Source organism: Mobula hypostoma, chromosome 19 (assembly GCF_963921235.1).
Source record: "Mobula hypostoma chromosome 19, sMobHyp1.1, whole genome shotgun sequence".
Classification (NCBI taxonomy): domain Eukaryota; kingdom Metazoa; phylum Chordata; class Chondrichthyes; order Myliobatiformes; family Myliobatidae; genus Mobula; species Mobula hypostoma.
The window spans coordinates 13,031,390-13,052,560 of record NC_086115.1 but is presented as its reverse complement, the minus strand read 5'-3'; the positions used below and the strand labels follow the sequence as shown (position 1 = coordinate 13,052,560).

Genomic DNA, 21,171 nt, shown 5'->3' with positions numbered 1-21,171 from the left:
GGCGCTGGAAATCCTTCAAACACGAATTGCCCGACTTACAGAGTTCCTCTAGCATTGTGTGTTGTCTGAACACAGACAGGACACCGGAGGATCTCAGCAAGTCAGACAGCATCCATGCAGGGAAATAAACAATCAAGGTTTCGGGTTGAGGACTGGAAGGCAAAGGGGCAGTGGCCAGAATAAGAAGGTAAGTGCCAGAGGAGGAGCACAACTTGGTAGGTGATATGGGGAGACCTGGTGAGGGGGTGGTAGGAAGGAAGTGGGGGTGGGGTGAAGTAAGAAGCTGGGAGATAATAGGGGTAAAAGGCTGAAGAAGAAGGAATCAGATAGGGCCGAGGGAGAAAGAAAGTGGCGTTGGGTAGGTGAGGAGAAACAGTGCATTGAGTATAAAGCAAAACAATAATGAAAAGCAGAATAAAGTGCGACAGTTATAGAGAAAGTAAACTGTAGATAACAAGGTGCAAGGCCATAACCAGGTAGATAGTGAGGTCAAGAGTCCAGCCCATTGTCCTGAAGGACCGTTCAATGCTCAAGGCTATCCTTGCGCCTGTCTTATCTTATAACAATCACTCGTGGAAAAATACTATTTTTAAATAAAAAAGACTAATTTGTCGAGATATCTTTTTTGTTGTCTGAAAGAAAATTATAAAAGAGTACTAAACAGACTTAAACGCACCCTCATCACTTCAGCTTCATCCTTACCACGTGACCTGCGTGGTTTGACTGCGCCTGCGCACGCAGGAGGCGGAGGGACTTTTGAAGATGGCGGCCGACTTCAGCGTGGTGGGTTTGGTGGAAGAGTTTGTGATCGGGCAACACGATGGGCCGGCGAAGGACTTGGCAACAGGTAGGGTGTTGGAATGTAGCAGCGACGGTGTATTCCTTGCTTAGAGATTGCCGGCGGTGGGGAGCTGGTGCACGAAGAAACGCCATTTATCCTCGGCCCTGTCTCCTTGGTAACGGCTGCTGGTATCTCCTTCCCCCACCCGCCCCCGGAACAGACTGTGCCGTGGGTCACTGATGTCTCCCTTAGTCTCACCCTTTAACTCTCGGCAACTGGATTGAGGTGTTCCATATCAGCTGCTCCTTTGGACTAAAACCCTCCGAGGCAACTCGGATCTTGTTTCCATTATATGGGGTACAAGGATGGCTTTGATTGGGCTACACTTCTTGACCATTGCTAATTACTCTTTAATCTAGCATCGACCTTTTGATTCTTGCCTCTGTAGTCCGTTATAGACTGAGCATGGACGGCAGATTTCTTACCCCTGACTCATTCAGCTCACTGAGGTCCCTTTTACAGTCATCAGTAATTTTTATGATCAGAATTTTAATCAGTTTTATTTACTCTTGCTGGGATGGAATTTAAACTTGTATTTGTTAAATAATTATCGAGTGTTTTATCCGCTCAATCAATATGATAAATACAATGACCATAGCCCTTTTTGCTGGGTGGTCCATTATCCATTTTGATAGTGAGGGCTGGAATAAAAAAGAAGCTTGTATTTGGTATAAGTCCAGCCAAGGATTTTAGGATAAACTTTAGGTGAAAGTTGCTGTTATTGTGGCCTTGGCACTTTTCAAGAATGTTTTGCCTTGCTTTATATTAATCTGCCAAACAGAAATGTGGAGTATTTGGCTAAGTGATGATTCACAGAGCACGTTTGGGTATATTGTACATAACTACCCCGCCATTATTGAATACAATACTTACTGAAGGTCAGCGCGAAGATGGAGCAAACAATTGTATAAACTTTATGTTAGTTTTTTTCCAAGAAGAGTATAGAAGGCTTAGTGCATTTGTGCAGGGCTTGGTGAAACTACATTTGGACTCTTGCAGATGGTTTTGAATAGGTGTTTTTCACTCTAGTGGTTTCACAGATGGTACATTTGCTACAGGAGGAGGGATTGAGTCGACTGGGCTTGTATTGGAAGATCTTTGACCAACTAGGGAGTTCATAATGGGGGGGGGTCATAGTTCTAAAATAATGGATATATTGTTTCAGACTGTGATGAAAAATTTCTTACTTAGAGTGTTAAATTTTAGAATTCTTTACGCAATAGGGTTTTTGGTCACTGAAGGAACAAGGGTTCTGGAGATAGTAGTTCAGATGGTGCTGAGGTAGATCACCAGCCAGTATCTTAACAAACGGTGGATGAGACTCAAAGGGCTGCTTGGCCTCCTGCTTATTAAAGCAGATAGTGCTGGGGATAAGTCATGAATAAGTCATTCAGGCCCTTCAAAATGTTTGATCCTCTATCATATAAATTATTAACTTTTCTTTTAACACTTTATGCATTATGTGTCTAGACCAATGTGTTAACAATTTGGACTCCAGAGCCTTCAATAGTAGAAAAGTACACAGGCTTGCCACACTATGCAAGAAGAAATTTCTTATCATTTCACTGGCCCACTAGCACTAGAACAGCCATCCATTTTCTCATAAAACAAGGGGGAATATTGAACTTGTTAGGCCTGTTAAAATATTATGTCTGAATGAGATCTCTTGTTATTCTTACCTCTGTTTAGTAGAGGTCAAGTTGACCTATTCCTCATATGATTATCTTGATATTTCCAGCCGATCAGCCTGGTTGAACTTTGTTGCTAGCCCTTTCAGTCGTACTCTCTTGGTTGGGTAAGGGACTAAAACACTGGTGTTTTCTAAGAGTCATGTTATCACAATCTCAATTTCATTTCCTGCTGCTTATGTCAGGATAACTGGACTCTAACTTCTTGATTGAGACGTTTTCCAATCTGTAGGAACTTTTCCATAATCTGTACAATTTTCAAAGATGATGGGTAGTGTTATTTGCATAGTTGTCTCTTAGAACTCTGGAAACTTTTTGACTATCAGTTGACTTTCTTCTGCACTTTATAACTAATACGTATTTATTTTTAATTCCTGTATTTCATCAGTTGAATTTTATTTGGTAGTACTGTGTATAGAGGAGGCTGGAAAGTGATGGTAGACAATATGGGTCAGTAAGTGAAAGCATGACAGGTGAAGTATGTGGAAAAATAATGCACTTTGCACAAAACAAAATGGACCAGTGTACTTTAAAGGCAACATGCAAGTGTAAATTAAGGCTCTTCATTTATTCATTTTTTTTAAAAAATAGGATAGGAATTTCTCACTCCTTTGCCCTTTCAGGTAGTGAGTCCTAAACACTGAAAGTACAGTGTCTTTTTGATAGTGTGTCCAAAACACAATCTACAATGTGTCTGTACCTAACCATACTGGTGCATATGGCAATCAACTGAAGTTGACTTGATGTTTGCTATATAACTACTTGCATTTATATCTTCCACTTACTAACCTGATCTCTTTAGACATAGGTCCTTTCTGTTAACTCTGCCTAGTCCCCTCATAATTTTATGACACATGACTCATTTCATGGTATGTTTCGATGTACATGTGGCAAATAACGCTAATCTTTTTTGGCTTCTTTTGTTCCAATACAAACAATCACAGTCTGGTGTACGTTCTGTGGGAAATTCTCTTACACTGGAGCAGTGATTTGGAAGAGATGCTTTTTTGTAGAAGGTATGACATTTACTGGGAATCATATTTCAGTTGCTCTCGCCATAAATAATTGGACATGCAGAAAACCACTTGTCCATGAGCATGCGAGTTGACTGGCCTGCTTCTGAATTAATATCTTGTACTGTTTCGACTGACTGAAGATAACTATTCCACGATCATTTCTTCTCTTTTACAACAGTAAATGCTATTAGGCCTCATACCCAATATCAAATGGAAAGACAGAGCACTGCAGAGAGCTGGAGAAACAGCAGATAGAAAGGCTTAGCAATGAACTTCAGTGGGATTCATAAATGAAGATGAGAATTTTCTCCCACTGTCGTTAAATAAGTCACACTTTTTTCATCCCACCAAACAATGATAAACAAATTATAGTTTACTATGAAAATGCAGTTTGTGCAGTAAATCCTAATATGTTGTTTAAAAAAAAAAGCCCTAGAGCTTGATGATATAAGCTGAGAGCATTAAATAAAGTTTAGTTAAGTTGGTTAGATATACCAGTACTTTATATAAATGTATATTTTCTGATTACAGGCTCCATGTTATAGGTATGAGCACTGTTTCCTCCGAGCTGTACAGGTATATGACCACCTGGTAACTAAAATGCTCCTGTGCACATAGCCTTTGTTGCCCCGCTGCTGCAGTAAAGACAGATGAGAAAAAATGTGAAAGATTTTCATTATACCCTTCAATTAATAAAGTAAATTAAAAATATTTGATTTTTCAATTTTCATTCTAAGTGTTCATAGTACGTACATTGTAAAAATATCTTTTAAAATGATGTGCAGTTTTCAGCATGTGTAAAATAAATTTTCTGCTCAGAGCAAAGGTTGGTCCATTCAGCTGTTTTTAAAAAAAAAAATTAGAGGGAATGTTGGCTGTGAGTATTGAATTGGCCATGATTTCAGTTCACTTTGATCAAATATGCCTTGTTCAAAGATGTAAATTTTGCTACAAACCCACTTCCTTCCTGAATAGGAAAGGAAGAATAAATTGACATAGACATAGCACTTTTAACAGCTTCAAGGCAATTCCAACTCATTTTCTATTACATTAAAGTCAAAATGTATTAATGATCAAAGTATGTATGCAGTATACAACTCTGAGATTCGTATTCCCGCAGACAGCCACAAAACAGAAACACCATGGAACCCATTCAAAGAAAACATCAGACACCCAGCGTGTAAAGGAGAAGAACAAATCATGCAAATAGCAATAGAACGAGCGAATAACACACAGAATATTAAACATCAAACCATTGAGTTCTTGAAACAATCTAAGAATGTTCATTTCAGTTCAATTTAGTTCGTTGACTGCAGGCTACAGAGCCAATACATGCCCCTGTGGAGGGCTCTTAAAAACCTGTGCCAACCAACTGGTGGGTGTGCTCAAAGACATTTTCAATTCCTCATTCCTACAGTTGGAAGTTCCCAACTGCTTCAAAAAGGCAACAATTATAAAAGTGCCCAAGAGGAGGGTGAGCTGCCTTAACGACTATTGTCCAATATCACTCATATCTGCAGTGATAAAGTGTTTTGAGTTGGTTAAGGCTAGAATTAACTTGTCTCAGCAGGGACATGGATACACTGGAATTTGCCAATTGCCACAGTAGATCTACTGGGGAACATGATCTCATTGGCTCTTCACACAGCCTTGGATCACCTCGACAATACAAATACCCAAGTCAGAATGCTGTTTTTTGGTTACAGCTTAGCGTTTAACACGATCATTCATACAGTTCTGATGGAGAAAGCTCCAGAACCTGGGCTTCCCCTTGCAACTGGTTCCTGAACTTCCTAACTGGAAGACCACAGCCCTCTGCACATTGGAAATAACACTTCCACCTCACTAACAATCAATACTGGCACACCTTGGCGATGTGTGCTTTGCCCACTGCTCTACTCTCTCTACACCCATGACTGTTTGGCTAGGCACAGCTCAAATACCATCTCTAAATTTGCTGACAATTGTTGACAGAACTCCAGATGGTGACAAGAGGGCCTGCACAACTGAGATAGGTCAGCTAGTTGAGTGGTGTCACAGCAACAACCTTTCACTCAACATCAGTAAGACTGATTGTGGACTTCAAAAAGGGTAAGACGAGGGAACACACCAGTCTTCGTAGAGGGATCAGAAGTGAAAAGAGTGAGCAATTTCAAGTTCTTGGGTATCAGTATCTCTGAGGAGCCAACATATCAATGCAGCTACAATGAAAGCACGACAATGGCTAAATTTCATTTCAAGTTTGTGGAGAATTGGTATGTCACCAAAAGCACTCACAGATTTCTGCAGCTGTACCACGGAGAGCATTCTGACTGACGGTATCACTGTCTGGTGTTGGAGAGAGGGGGGGGGGGTACGGCACAGGATCAAAATAAGCTGCAGAGTTGTAAACTTAGTCTCCGCCATCATGAACACTAGCCTCTGTAGTATCCAGGACATCTTCAACTAGCAATGCCTCAAAAAAGGTGGCATACATACATAGTTTTTGTATTATTATGTATTGCATTGTACTGCTTCTGCAAAGTCAACAGATTTCATGACATATGCCAGTGTTATTAAATCTGTTTAAGTTTCTGATTAGATTAAGGCAGCCTTTCTCAACCTTTTTACCCTGGAGGAACCCTTGAAATAATTTTCAGGTCTTGGGGAACCCGTGTGTGTGTGTGTGTGTGTGTGTGTGTGTGTGTGTGTGTGTGTATACGCGCGCACGCGTGCAAATAAATGAATGAATGAATAAATAAATTAAAAAATCTGCAGCTCACAGTACGTTGGCATGATCAGTAAGTGGTAGGTATAACACAAAAATATTTGTCAATGCTCTTTTGAGTAGAGAATGAACTTTTACCCAACCTTTCCTGAAAAGGTAGTTAAGCTTATCTTACTTTCTTGAAATTAATCTCTTTCCTTTTCATAAATTTTAAAAACTCATAAGGCAAACATAATAAATTTCTGTTAAATAATTGGCTTAAGCCAAAATAGGATTTAGCTTTTCTAAACACTGACTTAGTAGATTTACTTTAAATAAAGATTGTAAATTGATTTTAATTAATGCTATTTGCAACATGAAATGTTATTGACAGTGTTAAAGCAGTGTGTTTTGACAACGTCAGAATTTTGTTTTACAAGAGAAACGAAACCTGTCCTGGAGCCAACCATTGATGGGGCACTATCTGTACAGATGCAACACAGTTCCTCCAAGACAGATCTTTTGTTTCCAGTTATGAAGACAAAATGTTAAATATATGTTGACCTTTGCTTGTTTTGGGCAGCTCTTTGCAACAGGAAATGTTTTCTTGAATTTTACCATCATTTACAAATTTTACAAATGTTACAACGTAACATTTATCGGAGAAGCTGTTGACTTATCAACTTGGATAGAGAAACTGTTGTTTTTTTAGTTTATCACACTAAACATCTTCAGCATCATGTGACATAACACATCGACTTATCATACTGTTTGAGAGTGAAACCTCTTCAATTTCTCGTACCGCATCTTGTCCTAGCCTTTTACCCACTATAATTTTACATGCTGGCATCATTAGGTTCTCATCAACTGTGTGACTTTTCCTTGTCTAGGTTACTGCTACTAAATAACTTGCTTCCTGAACCTAGTTTTACTCTGCTTTGAGATTCGAATAACCATTTAAAATAATCAGCACTTTTGCATGTCACATGGCTGTGATTTGTAGTTAAGTGTCTTTTCAATTGTGCTGGAGCCATTACCGCATTTGTAAGTTGTTTGCCGCAGTCTAGGTACAATGGAATAGGACAACTTGGATCACCAGTCATGTAAACCCCATTAATAAGTAGCTTTCATTGTACAGATGGGCTTTTTGTGTCCGTTGTTGCATAATAAGAACCACATAATAAATAACTAAATGAGAAAACCGCAAAAAATACAAAACCTTCATTATACAATTCACTCCTAACCTACACAATCCACCCTTTGCAGCGTTTACAACAACAGCAAAGCGACAGGCCAGCAGCTGAGTCACAGCGTGTAAAAAATTTTGTCTTTAGAATGAAATTTTCCCTCCAATTTTCTACTACACCAGACCAGTAGAATTTGTTCACTCCTGTAATTCCATCAGTGATGCATAAAGGGAAGTTGGGGAAGGTAATTCGGGAGGGAGAGGCAGACATCACAGCCAAAGTTGGGAAGTCCAATTAATGCTTGGAAAATGCACTTCATGCTCCTCATCAGCTTACTGTCCTCCCCTCCGTGCAATACAGCGCTCACCTATTATCAACGGCCTCCCCTATCTCACGTCAAAAACTGGGAATGGACTCAACAAAGTAAACACAGTTCTACTGTGCATTGCCAAACCAGGCTGAGAGGTCTCTAGTGAGATTGCTAAAGGGGCTGCTTGGTCACTGCCCACCACTGGTAGCATCATTAGCATTGTGCAATTTGCCAAGTTCAAAAAGCAATGTTTTTTTAAATCATGATCTTTTGTGAAACCTCTAACAACCTCCAGTGGAATCCTAGGGTTCCAGGGAACCCCGGTTGAGAAACCCTGGATTAGGGTCTCCTTTCCTGTGACGATGAAACAAGATTCAAATATTCTTGATTTATTTTTCAGTAGACAGGTTGCCCTTTCCTGTCCACCAAACATTCTTGCCTTGTCCCAGCAAACTTTCCAACCTACTTGTGGATTAGCATTCCTTATAAGAAACATGTATTTAAAAGATTGCTCCATGAACCCTTTCCCAAATTTGGCATTGCATTGGCAGTTTTCTTTTTGGCTCAACATAGTTTGGGTGCAGTACTACTTATTTAGATTGATTTTAGAAGGATTTCCCCCTTTCCAGGCCCTCTGTTTTGAGGAACACATGCCGTTTATGTGGAGACTAGGTGGGTGTAGGTATTGAAACTGTGACTTTTCATTCTTTCTCACGGTAGTGTTGGAAGGGCAGTCCTGACTGGTGGTGGCCTGCATATGTCTGAGTGGGTGGTAGGGTGGGAAAAGGGTTTGTTGTTGCTGCTTGTGCTGTTCTGCTGAACATTGTGAGCATGCTGTGTTGATGCTGGAATGCGTGGCGACACTTGCAGTCTGCCCCCAGCACATCCGTAGGTTGTGTTGGTTGTTAACACAAGTAACACATTTCACTGTATGTGTCATAAATAAATGAATCTGAAATAGATAATGCAGAGAACTTTCCACTTTTTTGTCACAATGAGTGTGATCTGCTATCCTAAGTGAGGCAGATTGTTACATAATCTTGAGGCTTCCTGGATCTCTGCTTGTTGTAGTATTTGTTTAGAATGCAAATTGCCCATGCTAATGTGGTGCACTTTCAACCTCAGAGGCAAGTTTCAAGTACCACTAATGGCAGAATGGTGTATAGTGGCATGAATTTTTATTTGAATGCCGTAGTTCAAAGATTCTAGTTGTTTATCTCTCATGAACATTTTACATAATTATATCTATGTGGACTTCCACAGGCAATCAAAGTGCATTGTAGTGTTGTGGGTGGCAAGTCTGTTCATCCACAAACATTGCAGATGTAACATAAAAAACGTGACCAATAGTTGTGGCTTATTTTCACTTAGATGTTGAGTGATCAATTATATTAAGAACTTGCTTTGTAAACAGTTTCCTGTAATGCTGTGTTGCTGGCCTTGGCTGCTATTTTGCACTGCCCGTTGCACAATCTGCAATACTATAATAGCTTTTAAGAGTGCTTGATTCTTTACTTAGTTATGTCCTAGGCTCAGATCGGCCATGGATGTCAATTATGATTTGGGAACAGTCAATGTGAATGAACTGTGAAATATCTTTAATTTTATATTTTCCTGGAATTTCAAAACTGGGAGGTAATAGAAATAAATAGAAAGTCCATTGATCCTTGGAAAGAAACTCTCTTTACATATATGACCATATGGCTAGGCAGAGCTCAAACACCATCTCTAAATTCATCAATGATACCACTGTTGGCAGAATCCCAGCGGGTGACAATAAGGAAGAGAAGAGTGTGATAGATCAGCTGATTGAGTGGTGTCAGTAAAATCGATTGTGAACTTACTGAAGAGGAAGGTGGGAGAACACACCGCAGTCCTCACTGAGGTGTCAGTTGTAGAAAGAGTGCGCAGCTTCAAGTTCCTGGGCATCAACATCTTAGAGGACCTATGCATTGATACAATCATAAAGAAGGAACACCAATGGCTGTTCCTTTGGAATTTGAGATTTGGTATGTCACTGAAGAAAATTGCTACAGCTGTAAGGTGGAGAACATGCTGACCTTTTGCATCACACCTGGTATGGAGGCTCCAATAAACAGGATTACAAGATGCTCAGAGGGTTTTAGGTTCGACCAGTTTGGTTACGGGCATAATCCTCCCCAAAATGAGGATATCTTCAAAAGGCAGTACCTTAAGAATGTGGTATCCATCACAAAACACCCTCGCCATCTGGGATATACCCTCTTTTCTTACTATCACCAGGGAGGACTTACAGGAGCCTGAAGACCCACACTCGATGTTTTAAGAACAGCTTCTTCGCCTCCACCATCTCATTTCTGAATATTCCATGGACTACCTCAGTAACCGTTTTTAAATCCAGTATTTATTTGTTGTTTTAACTTGGTGTAATTTTATGTTGTGCTGTACTGCTGTCACAAAACAAGAAATTCCACAGCCTATGTCAATGATAATAAACCTGATTCTGAAAGTATTAATTGATTTGCCTGAGCATGGTAAGCACATTTCCTGCCTGCTTGACATTTTATATTAAAATCAAAGGTATTCTGCAAGAGGGTATAATAAAATTAATTCATGGCTGTAATATTGTTGAAGAATTGGGATGCAGGCACATACTGCAGAATATTAACTGTTTGTTTTTCTTTTCAGGTGTCATCGATGGAAAGTGCACTACACTGGAAATTGTAGAAGCATTAGGGTAATACAAACATTCATTTTTCAGTCTCTTAATTAATCTTTTCATCGTTTGGGAATGGTGGAGTTGTATTCAGATTGCAATCCCCACTTACACTGAAATGAAGAACAGAATGTTGCAGAGAGTCAGCAGATTGAACAGCATCTTTGGACAGAGGGCACAGTTAATATTTCAGATCATTGACCTTTCATAGAAATGTGGACAAAAGTCATCGTGTTTCATATTTAGAAAAAAACATTGCATAATTCTGTACTGCATGTAGTTGATCATAAACACAAGAGATTCTGCAGATGCTGGAAATCCAGAGTAACACACACAAAATGCAGGAGAAACTCAGCATGTCAGGCAGCGTCTGTGAAGAGGGAAAATGAGTCGACATTTCAGGCTGAGACCCCTTTATAAGAATTATTAGTCCTGATGAAGGGTCTTGGCTTGAAATGTTGACTCTTTTTACTCCTTTCCATAGATGCCGCCTGATCTGCTGAGTTCCTCCAGCATTTTGTGTGTGTTACATTTAATCGATTTTGTTTATTAATGAATCAAATGTTGATGTTATTATTACTTAAGCGTTGAATTTCCACTGTACTCTGAGCAAAAAAAAAACCCATTCAATCAATGTTGTCTTAGAGATGTACAAGTATATGGTTAAATGTGTACAGAGGAACAAGAGTAGGCAATTTATTCTTCTGACCGTTCTTCAATTCAGCATGGTCATGGCTGATCTATGCCTCAATTTATTAGCTCTTATTGCAGGTCAGCTGATACTTGTATCTAGGAAAAAATCTGTCAGTCTTGAAAAAATCGATTGCTCAGAACTTGCAGTATTTTGATAAGCAAGTTTCAGATTTAGTGATTTCACTCCTATATAACCCAGCTCTAATCTTAAAGGATATAATTGAATTGTTCTTGATTCTCCCAGAAATTGTGTCCACTGGGTCAAATCCCTTAACGTTTTTAATACCTTGATTAGCTCACCGTTTAATTACACACTTTATCGGAGTCCATTTGAAACTGGAATCAGGGGAATGTTTCTGCACTTAGAGCACGATGAGTTCACAAAGCCTCAGAGGTTCATTCATTGATTGAATTCAAAATGCGGTTTGATAGCTAAAGTTCAAAGTAAAATTATTATCGAAGTATTCATGTACATGTCACCATATACTACCCTGAGATTAATTTTCTTCCAGACATTAACAGTAGAGCAAAGGAAAAATACACAAAACAATGATTTGACAAATAATGTGCAACAGAAACTGTGCAAATAGTGTGCTTTTGCTATTATTATGTAAGTTCGTGTTACCATTTGCATGAAATGAGGTTTTTTCCTTTGGAAATATTTTAAAAACAGTATCCTTCTTTAAGAAGGGAAGGGAAGTGACATAAACCTGGGGTATTTTGTAGGCTTGTATTATTCTGTATACTTCTGTTAGTGGTTATTGTATGTTGTTATCTAAGTGGACTAGTATGTGAGCTAGGTGCATTCTAATTGTATTCTTGTACCTTAAATCGGTAGAACAAGTTTAACAAATTCTGAGCCACGAACAAGAGGCCGAGGGGTGCACCTGCTGTCTCAGGTTCTGCTGCAGTCATATTCTTCCCTCAACCAAAAAGAAGGTAAGAGGCTGTTTCCCTTAGAGGTTGGGAAAATGCTAAATTAAATATTTTAAAATCTAATATACAACTCTGGCTAGCATGGGCAATGTAGGCCAAACATTATCTTTCTTGTGCCCTACTCATTCAATGACATACCCAAGCCCTAGAGTGAAATTGTATTCTCACCTTTCTTTGCTTAGCCTTACTAGCTAAAAGTTTTGATTAACACTGTTCTTACTTTTGTATCTTGTGGCTCTATCTAAAGTTTTCTGGTTACATTGTTATTTATTTATTAGCTGCTTTGTTATTTAGCAAGTTGTCGAGGAACTTCGTTAACACTTAGGAAGTTGAAAACTATATTCCCACCATGTGAAAACAAAGTAATTTTGCATATACTTACCTGAGAAACTGACTGCAAATCTTCCAAAATGAAGTGACCCAAAGTAGTCTAGGGTGGCATGGTAGCTTCGCTGAGGCCTCTGTTGGTCAGGGTTGACCATGGATATTGTGTCCTGGCTGTCTAAATACATAAGCCGCAGCAGTACTGTATGGAGAGCAAGCGGTTGTCCATGTAGCAGACAACCCCCTCCATGCAGCTCTGATGAGTCCAAAGGAGCAGCAGAGACTGATACCATTTGGCACCAGCAGCATCGCAGGAATTGCCAGTCAGTGTTGAATTCAAAGTAGAAGTGCCTTAGGGACACCGGCTCCAGATTTTTCCCTCTGAGTTTACTCCCTAAGCTGTCCCCAAGAGTGGGTATAGCCGCAAGGCAGCAGAGATTTGAGATCAGAGATCAGGATTTTCCTTCTTCCAGATGAGCTTCCAATGATGGCTAATGAGCCCCACCTGCCTGAAGCGATCGGTTTTAAGGCACCAGTATCCCACCTTTGCCCCTTCTCTTGTTAGTAGAAATGGTTTCATCAGGCTTAGTACCTAAGCCACACGGGAAGGCCAGAAGCTGAACATGGTTGACAGAGGCTACTTGAGGCACACACCTTTGAGAGCATTTAATAGGTGGTGGGAGATTATCCCTGTTACCATAGTGGTTAGCTTAACCCTACCGCAGCGCCATCGACATGGGTTCAGTTCCGTCCCTGTCTATGAAGAACTTGTACATTCTCCCCATGGCCACATGGGTTTCCTCCAGATGTTCTACTTTCCTCCAACATTCCAAAGATGTATTGTACGGGTTAGCAGGTTAATTGGTGACATGGGTGTAATTGGGCAGAGCAGGCTCATTGGAATGGCAATGTCTATTACTGTATTGTATCTCTAAATAAAAAAATACAGTAGTCCAGTTCTGTAGCCTCTATGCATTATTCCAGTGGCCATATGAAGATTGATTCATAGTACCCATTGGTAGTGAATACCACTCAGACATGCTCTTTAGAATTGCTAAAAATGGGGAATTGCAGTCCTGCCAGCTTTATCCACATGTCCAAAACAAACGTAAAGCTAAAATTATGACTTTAACTTCTGTTTCAGTGGAGGTACTTGTTATCTTTTATATCGATCGACTGAAGGATCATCACCTTATTACACCTTATGTATTACAAGGATTGAAGGCCCTGGTAAGAATATCTTACGTTTGCTTCTTGTGTTCAGTTGAGTGAAGGTCATTACTGCCTTGCATTCTTTTCCAATTTTTCTCTGCTAGTTATTTTAAATAGACTTCCCAGATCGCATTCAGCTCAAGCCAGAATGAGATTTGTTCCCTTGCTTCAACCAGCCTCTTAAGCGCAATTTCAAATGTCCCTGGTGCACGATTGTGAGAAGTCTAATGTCATGGTGAGATTTCTGTAGCTAACAAAACAAAGTGAAACAAGTATTAAATGTGCCCTGCTACTGCTTGGTGGTCAAACCCGTGATCTCCAGATGAAACCTTCACTGTTTCTAAAAATCTTCTTGGGCATTTCAGTGTGCTTCTTGTCAAAAACCTAACTGCGAATTGAATTTGAATGGGAGGGAAGGGGGTAAGAAGATGGAGGATGACACTTTAAACACAGGATTCTGAGAACATACTGCATCAGTAGGTAATGAACAGAGAATTAGTTGCCAAGTAAATGTGTTAATGGATATGAGGAAAAATAAGAGATTGAAGTGGGGAGGAAATCTCATCGCTGATTGACTGTGTGGCAAATTTGAAAAGTATCTAAAGGCCAAGCATTCAGACAAATACCTCACGGTCAACAGCACACTGATGCTGTCTCCTCGCATGGCGACGAAACATTTGCAAGTAAATTGCCAAGACTGGAGAACAACTCAACCCAACCATGGTTATATCTTACTTATTACTCAGTTCCACTCATAACACCTCACTGGATGAATTCTTCAATCCGTTCTGACCGAGCACTACCATTAACATTTTCTTTGCCTAGTAACACCTGTCCTCCTCCTTTAATCCCTCTTGCAATAAGTCTCACTAATGGCTACAATATCATAATTCCAATTGTTGGTCCATGCCCTGAGCTCATCTGTCTTTCCTGTGATACCTTTTGCATTGAAATATGCACAACTTAGGACATTAGTTGCGCTGTGCTCAACCTTTTGATTCCTGCATTTATCTCCACAACCTCTCCACTATCTGTTTTGGCACTCTGGTTCCCAACTTCCTGCAACTCTTGTTTAAACTCCCCTGTGTAGCACTAGCAAACCTTCCCACTAGGATATTAGTCCCTTCCAGTTCAGTGCAAATCATCTCTGCTGTACTGGTCTCACCTTCCCTGGAAGAGAGCCCAATGAATCCAAAAATCTTATGCACTCCCTCCTATACCAACTCCTTAGCCATGTGTTAAACAGTATGATATTCCTATTTCTGGCCTCACCAGCACTTTGCATGGGTAGCAGTCCTGAGATCATAACCCTGGAAGTCCTGTACTGTTAACTTGGCACCTAACTCCCTGAACTCACTTTGTAGAACTTCATCACTCTTCCTACCTTTGTCATTGGTGCCTAAATGGACCACATCTGGCTTTTTACCCTCCCATTTAAGAATGGTGAGGACTCGATCCAAGCCATCCCAGACCCTGGCACCCGGGAAGCAACACACTATCTGGGAATCTCGTTCTCATCCACAGGACCTCCTTTCTGTTCCCCTAACTAATGAATCCCCGTCACCATTTCTCCCCCTTTCCCTTCTGAGGTCACAGAGCCAGACTCAGTGCCAGAGACCTGATTGCAGTGACTTTACTTTGCTAGATCATCCCCCCTGCACCAACAGTATCCAAAATGGTATACCTGTTGTTGAGGTGGATGGCCACAGGGGTGCTCTGCACTGGCTGTTTAACCCCTTTCCCCTTCCTGGCTGTCACCCAGTTTTCTGTGAACACCTTGGGTGTAATTACCTCTCTATATGTCCTAGCCTGAATGATCTGGAGTTCACCCAGTTCCATTTCTAGCTCCAACTCCTTAATGTGGAGCGTTGGAAACTGCAGCTGGATGCATTTCTAGCAGGTGAAGTTGTCAGGGACACTGGAGGTCTGACAACTCATCCCACAAGAGGATCCCACTATCCTTTCTGGCATCTCCACTGTTCTTAACTGAGCAACTATAAAAAAGGTGAAGCAATAAATTGTGGGTTAAATGGCTAAAATGGATTAGAATAAAGGCATAAAGTACTGTCCTTAGTACAGTTGTACAGCTTTAAAAAAATTGTTCCTTTGTTTCTGTTGTCTGGAGTTCATTGTGTAGCGAAGATAAACCGAGGAAAGGTTAAGATGGTCCATTTGCAATAAAAGAAATCAGATATTTAAAATTAACTTAACTTCTGGCTATTAATGTAACAAATGCAATTAGACGACAAGCTGACAAGGATAAACGACTAGAGTCTATCACTGGTAGTCCAAAAATTGCAGTAATAGGATGAGGTTGAAGATCAATACGCAGATCTACTGAAATAATATCAAAAATATCTTTCCAGTATTTTTCTAGAAGAGGACAAGACCAGAACATATGTGTCAAGGAAGCTACCTCAGAATTACATCTATCACAAACAGGATTTATGTGGCAATAAAAACGAGCTAACTTATCCTTGGAGATATGAGCCCTATTAACTATCTTAAGTGATCTCTATGTGTCATTACTATTATTGTTATGTTTATTATTATTAATCTTGAAACTTAATAAAAAGATTGAAAAAGGAAGATAACTTAATTAAAGATGAAAAGACTACAAAAGAAATTGATACCACACAAGCTCAGGAACTCAGTAGGTCAGGCAGCATCTACGGAGGGGAATAAGCATTTAGCATTTCAAGCCACAACCCTTCCATCAGGGCAAAATTGAAACTTGGATGAATGGGTCAAAAGTTGAGAAGAAGTTCATATGAGGAAGTTAAGAGTATTTACAGAACAAGTTAGCATGGAAAGAAATTGATGTTGTTTCACTGGTTCTTCCCTTCCCACTCATTAAAATGTTTTCATTTGTGTACAGAAACAACAAAACCGAATTGTGTTAGCAGTCGATAAATATTCATTGTTTGCAATGGCAGCTCTTGCTGAGTCACAATGAACGATGTATAAATTGTGTAATTTAATGCCTTTGTGATTGTTGTGTTAGATACAAGCTGATGTTCGCTAAATGGCTCATAAAATGCCACTCATAGACTTGATGTTTAAAATTCACCACTGCTAATGCCCTTTGATTTTATTTTATCAGTAGCAACAATTACCTACGTTTGCCTATTTATATGAACAGCCTTGTAGATTAATTTCCCACACTTTCCAGTGCTCTGACTCAACAGAAGTGCTTTGGCTAGCAGAAGACCCTGAAGAATAATGTCAATATTCTTTCTCTTCAGCTATCCACACATTGGCCGTGGGTCACTTTTCTATCAATAAGAAGCAGAATTTCTAGCTGAGATTATTTTTTCCCCCATCCAGCTTGGGAATTAGCAATCAACTCATCTCTTTTCTCCATTTCCATGTCCTTTGTCATTGCTGAGATTAGTTAGCATCATGTAATGTATGTAAGATACCACCATGGTCCCACAACCCCACAATTTATTGGGGGAATATGAGCATTGTTGATGGGACAATTATTAGTTAACCATTCTAGCGATGTGCAAACCTAATTCAAAGGATACTTAAGATCCGATCAAATAGCTTGGTGGTATGGTAGTGTAGCAGTTAACGTAACACTGTTACAGCACCAGGATTACTGATCAGGATTCGAATCCCATAAGAAGTTTGTACGTTCACTCGTAACTGTGGGGGTTTCCTTCTGGTACTCCAGTTATCTCCCACATTCTAAAGACATATGGGCTGGGGTTAGTAAGTTGCGGGCATGCTATGTTAGTGCCACAAGCGTGGTGATACTTGAGGGCTACTCAAGTACATTCTCGGACTGTGTTGGTTGTTGACACAAATAATGCATTTCATTGGAAAAGAGTAAACAGTCGACGTCTCGGCCCAAAACATCGACTTTTTACTCTTTTTCCCTAGATGCTGCCTGGCCTGCTGAGTTCCTCCAGCATTTTGTGTTTGTTGCTTGGATTAACAGCATCTGCAGATTTTTTTTTCTTGTTTGTAACACATATATGACTAATAAAGCTAATCTTTAAAAAAAAATCTATATATTTAATAGGAACAGTGGATCTTCCATCCTGTGGGCTGGAGTGAAACATATTGCATTTTACATTAATTTGATAGTTCATAAGCATTATTACTTTTTAATTCTGTATTTATTCCATCTTCTGAATATAAATTTGTAATTACAGAAATATTTTGTTTCATATGCTACTGTATGTCTTCAATTAGTTGATGCTAGCCAATTTTTTCAAATTTTGGCACAAGGCGTACTTATGCTGGATAAACACCAGCTACATCATTTAGATCAAAGGAGGGTTATGTAGGTTTGGCTGTCTTCTGTCTAGACTTGGCGCCTTGAATTATTTTGTCTTGTGTCCATCCTCAGAGCTTGAGTTCTGTTTTGCCGGAAGGGTTGGCCGTGGCAGTTTTGAAAGCACTGTTTCAGGAACTGCATGTTCAGGTGAGTGTCAGAAAGTCCTGCAAAATATAACTACTGCTGATGAGATTAATATTCTAGGTCAAGCCCTTCTTCAGAACCTCTGTTAGACTCAAACTTTCTATGCCTTAAATATAACATTTAATAGTTTTTTTTATTAGTGTTTTAGCATGCAGCTTCTCTCCAAACATCAGATAATATCAGAACCAGAATGATTCTGTTCGATACGTTCTGTCTACAGGACCATTGTAGATACTTAAATGATGGGAAGTGATTTGTTTGAGGTATTTATGGTCTTTGTTATGGATATCAGAACCTGCACGCAATTCCAAGTACAGCACAGAGACATTGGCCATGAACGTCTTTTTTAACACATGCTTTTCTTTCCATTCTTAGTCTCTACTGCAGTCTGAAAGGCATTCAGTATACAGCATAATCACCAATTTCATGGCCACCAGAGAACAAGGTAAATGTATTTCATTGTCATCTCTTTTGACCTTTTCTTTAAAGGAAAATCATTATGGATTCACAAGAGACTGCAGGGACTGGAATCTGAAGGAACATACAATCTTCTGGAGAAACTCTGCAGATCAGGCAGTATCAAAAGTCATGGAATCATAGTCCTTCAGCATGGATGGAGACCATTCTGCTCACAATGTCCACATTGACCATCAAGTACCCATTGGCGCCAATTATATACTAGTCCCATTTTATTCTCCCCACATTCACAACATTCTCCCGCAATTCCATGATTGATTAACATACTGGGGACCATTTCTAAACATTCACTTCCCCTTTCGTCATTCGCGGACATTTCAGATCAACACATGAAGGGTCTTGACCCAGAACATCGACTGCCCATTTCCCTCCACAGGTGCTGTCTGGCCCAAAGGGTTCTTCCAGTGTTTTTTCGGTACAAAAGATCTACCATGATGGAGTGACGGAGCAAACTCAAGGGACTATTAGACATCTGCACTATCCTTGTGTTCTTATCGAAAAGTGTGTGATAGTACATTGTTGGAAGACAGCCACGTAAATTACCTAAGTAAAATCAACTCTACATCCCATGTCTCTACCCACTCCCCAATTCGACTTGAGTTTTTGTCAGTATAATTTTACCTGGTTTGTCTTTCAAAAGACCTCGAGCCAGTGTTGTCACTCATTTGTACCTCATTCTTTTTATTCAATTTTTCTTGATAATCTTACCTTTCAGAAAGAATTTCAGTCTCCATTTTTAAAATGTCAGGTTCCCATATCGTCCAGAGCTTTTAGGGAACAAGTTTCATTGCGTAACAATTGTTATAAGATTTCATTCCTCAAAAGCCTGGATCTTATTCAAAGAATCTGTCCCTTTTTACTGGATTTTTCTCACTATGCTTAGTTTCTCTGTATTTGTGCCTTCATGAAAATATAAGCTTGTTTAGATCACTTTATCATGGAATAAACCCTGATGTCATTCTCGTGAGTCTAGAATGTATCAACACTTAAGACCCAATGAAAGGTGCATTTTCCTTGGGCCAAAAACAGAAACTACCACCTGAGATGTGGTTTGACCAGTTCTATACACAGATAACTCTAAATGCAAATAAACTGTAACTTTTCCCCTTTTCTACTTCTGCAACAATGTCTGTGTGGGCACCTAAATTTGTTCTGATCTTGTGCAATTCCTGGTTTTGTGCCAGTAAGAAAATATTCTGAGTTTTGTCTTGGTCAGATCGAACATTTCATGATATTAAAATACATTTGCTATAATTTTCCCAGGTTGGCTTTATATTAGTTTTATCCACTTTCTAACCTCCTTTTCTCATTTACAAAATGTAATATGCTCCATAGCTGGTGAGTGAAGGTGGTGTGCTGGACCAGGACCCTGGTGAGGCAGGTGTCCAACAATCCAGAGTTTAGGATAGTTAAATAGTGGACTATCGGAGTTTTGCTGCCTAACTCTTAATGGTGAAAATCTCAGATCTGTATAGGAGTGTAGATATAGGTGTATGCACAATACACAAAATTCAGGTCAGACATCATCTATGGAGCCAAACTTGATGTTTCTGGACTCTGTCCAGATCAAGAGTCTCCACCAAAGTTCCCTCTTAATTTTTTTATGGCAGTGCAGTTCGACCATTGCTCTGAGCAGGAAATTTTCACATGGCCTCAAAACTGTACGGCATTTTCGATGCTTACATATTGAGAAAATTTCAGCGGCGTGGCAACAAAGGCTAAGTGTGCAGGAGCATTTCAGTATCTGTATAGCCGTGTGCCTACACAGGTTCGAAGGAACAGAGGTCTCATCCCAAAACATCAACTGTCATTTCCCTCCGCAGATGCTGCCGAATCTGCTGAGTTCATCCAGCTTTTTGTGTTTGTGTGTTCCTATATGGGAGTGCCTCCAACTGGTTTCTTAATGGGTTCTGGGGAAAAATTGTTCTTGGCCCCAGTCCCAGACTCTAGATTCCCACAGGTACAGTGGTTACCATTTAAGATTTGATTTCTGTTGGCATTTTTCCCTGCTAAGACAGTGATTTCCACTCAGCTACTTTTTTTTTAAACCATCACATTTGTGTTCCTTCAGGGTTCATTAGTGAGCTGGAATTTGTATTTCTTATGGATTTTTGCACAGTGTGACACTATTTGTTATTCTTGACTTAGAGCTGAAAGGATTAGGAGCGGACTTTACGTATGGCTTTATTCAAGCGATGGATGGAGAGAAGGACCCGAGGAATTTGCTATTGGCCTTTCAGATCTCCAGAGACCTTATTGTTAAAGATTATGACCTTGGTATGTATATGTAGGGATAAGTCACATCTTCAATGCGATTCATGTGTGCAACTTAAAATAAAATCATTTCAGATTTACACTACTACTATTACTGCTACTACTTGTACTATTCCTATCACTTGCTGCTATTATTATTGCTACTGCTAATACTACAAAACTGTCATCCTACTGGAATTCATAGGCAGGTGTTCTGAGTCACAGCTCCAGTTTAGAATTTTTGCATTTGGCTATATGTACAGCCAATTAAGTTTGTATAATAGGGTGATGATCTACTATGTAGCTTCAAATGAGTCTGTGGAGATGGACCCTGTCGTGAAAAAACATACATCAAAGTTGCTGGTGAACGCAGCAGGCCAAGCAGCATCTATAGGAAGAGGCGCAGTCGACGTTTCAGGCC

At 39.8% G+C, this 21,171-nt stretch overlaps 1 protein-coding gene across 1 annotated transcript in view; it reads left to right on the top strand.

The window, feature by feature from the left end:
* Positions 1-726: 726 nt before the first annotated feature.
* mms19 (MMS19 homolog, cytosolic iron-sulfur assembly component) overlaps positions 727-21,171 on the top strand; it is a 70,570-nt gene continuing 50,125 nt past the window's right edge. Inside the window, exons 1-7 of the mRNA XM_063071378.1 lie at positions 727-847; positions 10,396-10,444; positions 11,955-12,055; positions 13,521-13,606; positions 17,949-18,023; positions 18,396-18,465; positions 20,646-20,774. Coding sequence (XP_062927448.1) covers positions 763-847; positions 10,396-10,444; positions 11,955-12,055; positions 13,521-13,606; positions 17,949-18,023; positions 18,396-18,465; positions 20,646-20,774 — 595 coding nt within the window. The 5' untranslated portion in view covers positions 727-762. The remainder of the gene's footprint in view (positions 848-10,395; positions 10,445-11,954; positions 12,056-13,520; positions 13,607-17,948; positions 18,024-18,395; positions 18,466-20,645; positions 20,775-21,171) is intronic.